This window comes from Microtus ochrogaster, linkage group LG3 (genome assembly GCF_000317375.1).
Source record: "Microtus ochrogaster isolate Prairie Vole_2 linkage group LG3, MicOch1.0, whole genome shotgun sequence".
Lineage (NCBI taxonomy): Eukaryota > Metazoa > Chordata > Mammalia > Rodentia > Cricetidae > Microtus > Microtus ochrogaster.
Genome location: NC_022029.1, coordinates 35629835 through 35634549, shown reverse-complemented (window position 1 = coordinate 35634549; position 4715 = coordinate 35629835). Strand labels below are relative to the sequence as shown.

General features: G+C 38.8%; 1 protein-coding gene across 1 annotated transcript in view; it reads right to left on the bottom strand.

Moving 5' to 3' along the window:
* Nucleotides 1-4715, bottom strand: part of Map4k3 (mitogen-activated protein kinase kinase kinase kinase 3) — a 162298-nt gene that overhangs the window by 54554 nt on the left and 103029 nt on the right. The window contains exon 13 of the mRNA XM_005360786.2: nt 4-54. Coding sequence (XP_005360843.1) covers nt 4-54 — 51 coding nt within the window. The remainder of the gene's footprint in view (nt 1-3; nt 55-4715) is intronic.

The following is a 4715-nucleotide window of genomic DNA, read 5'->3' as shown; positions in this document are numbered from 1 at the left end:
TTCTCTCACATTTCTGCTCGTTGAAGGAATTCTATGTGGTACAGCAACAAGAGGCTTAAAAAAAAAAACAAAATTATTGATGTATAACACCTGATAATGAAGTCAGTTTATGTTTCATTTCACAAAAATAAAAACATTTTCATATTTTAAAAGTGTAATCACAGTATCAATTCAAACCATGAAAGTAAAAATAAAAATATTTAAAGTTGTCCACTCAAAGCAAACTTTTTATTGTGGTAGAATGTCCTTCTATAACTACGTAAAATACACAAAGAATTAAATCATGTTATCTGTTTATTTGTACACATAACACTAGGGGTACACAGATCCTTTGCAAAAGAACAAACTAGTTATACTCAGGCAGAGAAACTGTAGCTCTCAACCTGTGGGTCACAACCCTTTGGGGGTGTCAAAAGACCCTTTCACAGGATTTGCATATCAATTATTCTGAATATCAGATCTTTACAATATGATTTATAGCAGTAGCAAAATTACAGTTATGAAGTAGCAGCAAATATAATTTTATGGTTGGCGTCAGCACCATAATGAGGAAGTGTATTAAAGGGTCACAGCATTAGGAAGGCTCGGAGTTACTGAGCCAAGAAGCAGTTGGGCACACCTACAGACCCAGCTATTCCAGGGTGGGGGTTGAGGCAGAAGAATTCACCCCAGGTGAGGAATGTCCGCCTAGGTAATATGAGGCTGTTTCCATATGAAAGAATGAAAAGAAAACTAAAAACATTATGAAGAAAAAGATAGCATTATGAAGATTGTAGACAGCATTTCATAATGATGGAGTTTACACATCTTTTACTCATTTTTAATTTTTATTATATTTTAGTTTTTTATTTGTGAACATTCATGCATGTGTGTGGAGGTCAGGGGACAACCTGGGAGAGTTGGTTCTCTCCTTCCACCACGCAGGTCCTAGGGATGGAGCTCGGCTGTCAGGTTGGGTAGCAAACACCTCTACCCACTGAGCCATCTGGCACTTAGGTGTCTTTTAAAGCTTATTCTTTGGCTTACAGATTTTTGAAATAACATTAAATATATATTCACTTGCAGAGGGTAGGAGGTAACAGCATGTTTCATTTTTTGCCACAATATGAACTGGACTGACTGAAGCAAGACTGCTCAAAACTGTGAAATTATATTTCTGTCAGCTTCAGCATTTGTTTGGCAGAAGCCCCCACCGCCTTCATTAAAGTATGCTCTATATTCCACAGTCTCTTTGGCTTTTACATACACCATTATAATTTCTGCTAGTAAAAGGTAAGTCCACAAGCAATCATTTAATTCGTAAAGGAGTTGTTCATATAAGTTGGCTTTTAGAACGATTACTTTGCCTATTGTCAATGTGAGAGCTATCAAGGACTAAAAGTATCAAAAGAACGAATGGAAACTTATGATTTAGGGAAGCTCTTTGTGAATGCAATCTCCAGCATGTCGAGAATCAGATCTAGAGGCCATACTGTTTCCAGCATAGACAGCAGAGGCAAACCAAAGCCTCGTGAAATTTTCCATTCACAGGTACTGATTGAGATGGTTGGACAAGAAAGCCTCCCTTGAAAAAATGCACACAGAGAAAGATCACTGGGGGAAAGGGCAGTCATGACACCTTCCCTGAAGTTAAAGAGGGGGATGACACTGGCACAACTTACTCTAATTAACATGGCCAAAAAGGAAGAGATCAAACAGGTAGAAGAGTTTGGAATCTGGGAGAGGGGAAGCCTCTGAAGGGACAAAGGCCACAGAGACACATTCTCAAAAAATAAACAGAATTTAAGCTTGACCTTTCAAACATGAATTGTTCTTAATAAATGTAATGTACACTAGTCATAAAATCTGCTGTGATAAGTTCTAAGTGAAGGAGAAAACAGTAATTCACAGAAGTGATGATGAGGTAAGAATCGTCCTAGTGGCATTTAAAGAAAGAAGCCATTCACAATGATGAATAACTTTCTACTTTCTTTTTAAACAATGTTTTCCATGCCTTAAGGCTGAAGTAATTTCTAAGACTTATTAAGTACTGTGAATAAAATAAAGCATTTTTGATTTGTTGAAAAACAATCACATTCATTCATTCATTCATTCATTCATTCATTCATTCATATGTGCACTCACCTCTGTGGACACACATGCCATGGCACGTATGTGAAGGTCAGAGGACAGCTTGAGTCAGTTTTCTCCTTGTAACATGCATGTTCCAGGAACTGAACTCAGGTCCTCAGGGTTAGCGGCATAAGCTCTTTCCTTAACCACTGTGCCATCTCACCAACCACCCGCCTTTTCATTCACAGGACCCCATATAGCCCAGGCTGGTCTGCTTTTACTCCTTTTGCCTCCACCTCAGTTCTGGCATTACAGATGTACACCACTATGCCAAACTATTTCTTTTTAATTTAAGATTTTATGTTGCTCAAAATAGCTTCAAACTTTCTATGTAGCTGAAGCTAGCCTTGAACTCTTAATCTTCCCTCTTCCTCCCAAGGGCTGAGATTATAGGTCTGCACAATCATGCTTGGCTTTGACTTTTTAAAAAATGTGCTTCTTGAAAAATATATAAAATCTTATCCTTTATAAGCCTTTTCATGTTGGCTCAAGTTATTACTAATAGGTTCTATGACTATTATTAGATAACACAAATGCAAATATAGCCCTTTAAATAATAAACTAAATAACAATGTCAAGTTTATACTAAATGAAGGAAAGATGTAGACAATATGATAGCACTTGCTAGTTGACATAAGCCAGTTTATTTATTTATATGTACATATAGGATTTTATTATGTAGGAAACACTGACTTTGAACTTGTGATCCTGTTAGTGATGATGATCAAAGTGTCTGTCACCATGCTTAGCAAGCTAGTGTTTTATGACCAGAGGGAAATTTTGTACATAAAGAGACATATGACATTACTGGGGACATTTCTGGTTTTACAACTAAGGATCAAATGATGCTACCGGCAACTAAAGGGATACTTTTAAATTTCCTGCCCTCACACTGCAGCTGCTCATGCTAATGCTTGTCCGATACGACCTGCGAGAACGGGAGTGGTGGTGGCGTCCATTTCTCTTCTATAAGGATTAGCCGACTAAGGCTCATGGTCAATTCCCACTGCAGTCTGTTTCTATAGAAAGGTCGCACTGGAGTATCACCAAGCAAAAAATTCCGGGATTATTTGCTCACTAGCAAAGTCTGGAAGTGACAGGCCACAGGGCTCAAATTCAAATCCACTTCTGTTTGGAGTTTAGGGAAAATGGATGCCAACCATCTTAGATCAAATCTAAGACAAGTGAATTCTGATACTTTGAAGTCATAAGTTCACTTTCAGGTCCCCATCTTTAAAAACATAACCAGGCACATACACCTTACCACAAAAGAAACTTGTAGCCAACCCAACAATAATGTCCCTTAAATTTTCTAGGAATTTTACAAAATATGAAAAATACAATCTTTATTTAAGAGAGGTAACTGGTGTGCAGGCTAGTTTTTATCAACTTGACACAGGCTGGGGTTAACACCTCCATCAGACAGGCCAGCAGTCAAGACTACAGGGCATTCATTTTTAATTTGTGATTAATATGGAAGGGCTCAGCCCATTGTGGGCGGTGCCACCCCTTGCAGGTGGCCCTGGCTGGCACAAGAAAGCTACGAAGAGCAAGACAGTGCTCCTCCATGGCATCTGCTTTGGCTCCTGCCTTGGTTTCCCTGATGATCTATCATGACTGTGGCTGTAAGCCAAACAACCCTTTCCTCCCCAGTCGGTCTTCATCAGTGATTTATCACAGCAATGGAAGGCAAACTAGGACATGGGCAATAATATTAAATATCCAAATAAAATATATTAATCTCTTAAACTTCCTTTAAGTTTATTCTAAATATACTTATGTACTATATGCTGTTATTCAATGTAGAGAAATCCACTATTCATATATTTGGTCACAGGAATCCAGAAAAATAGAATAAACATTTACAGTTATGTGTTCCTTTACTTTCAAAATTATAATAATTCTTATTATTGTGTGTACATGATGTGTGCTTGGGTGCACATGCGTGTGTGTGTGTGTGTGTGTGTGTCTGTGAGATGTGTGTTTGGGTACGCGTATACCATGGGTGTATGAAGAGGACAGATGACAACTTTGGGAGTCAGATCTCTCTATCTGGGATGGAACTCAGGCTGTCAGGCTTGAGTGGAAAGTGATTTTACGCCACAGAATCATCATGCTAGCTCACACTTACATCTTATCATATAGAGCTTGCCTTGACTGCAGTCATTGCTCGCAGATACTATTCAAGGATGTAGAGTATTTACACATTGAAATCAAGCATTTACATTAAGAAGCTGATTCTCTTTTTTTAAATGTCTGGATGGAGCTAGAGATGGCTCAGTGGTCCCACTCCCAGCACCTGTGTCAAGTGGCTAACAACCACCTCTAACTCCAGCTCCATGGAAAGCGGCACTTCTGGCCTCTGTATGCACCTGCACTCACATTCACACACCCACACACACACACGCAATTAAAATAATATTAATAAAATGTAAAACAGTCTCGACGTTTTTAATCTTCAGTCCTTTCTTGCACTTCCTTCAGACCACACTGCACCCAACAGCAAAGCCTCTGAGTTCTCTCACAGGAAGTGTCTGAGTTCTCTCACAGGAAGTGTCTGAGTTCTCTCACAGGAAGTATCTCTGAGTTATCTCACAGGAAGT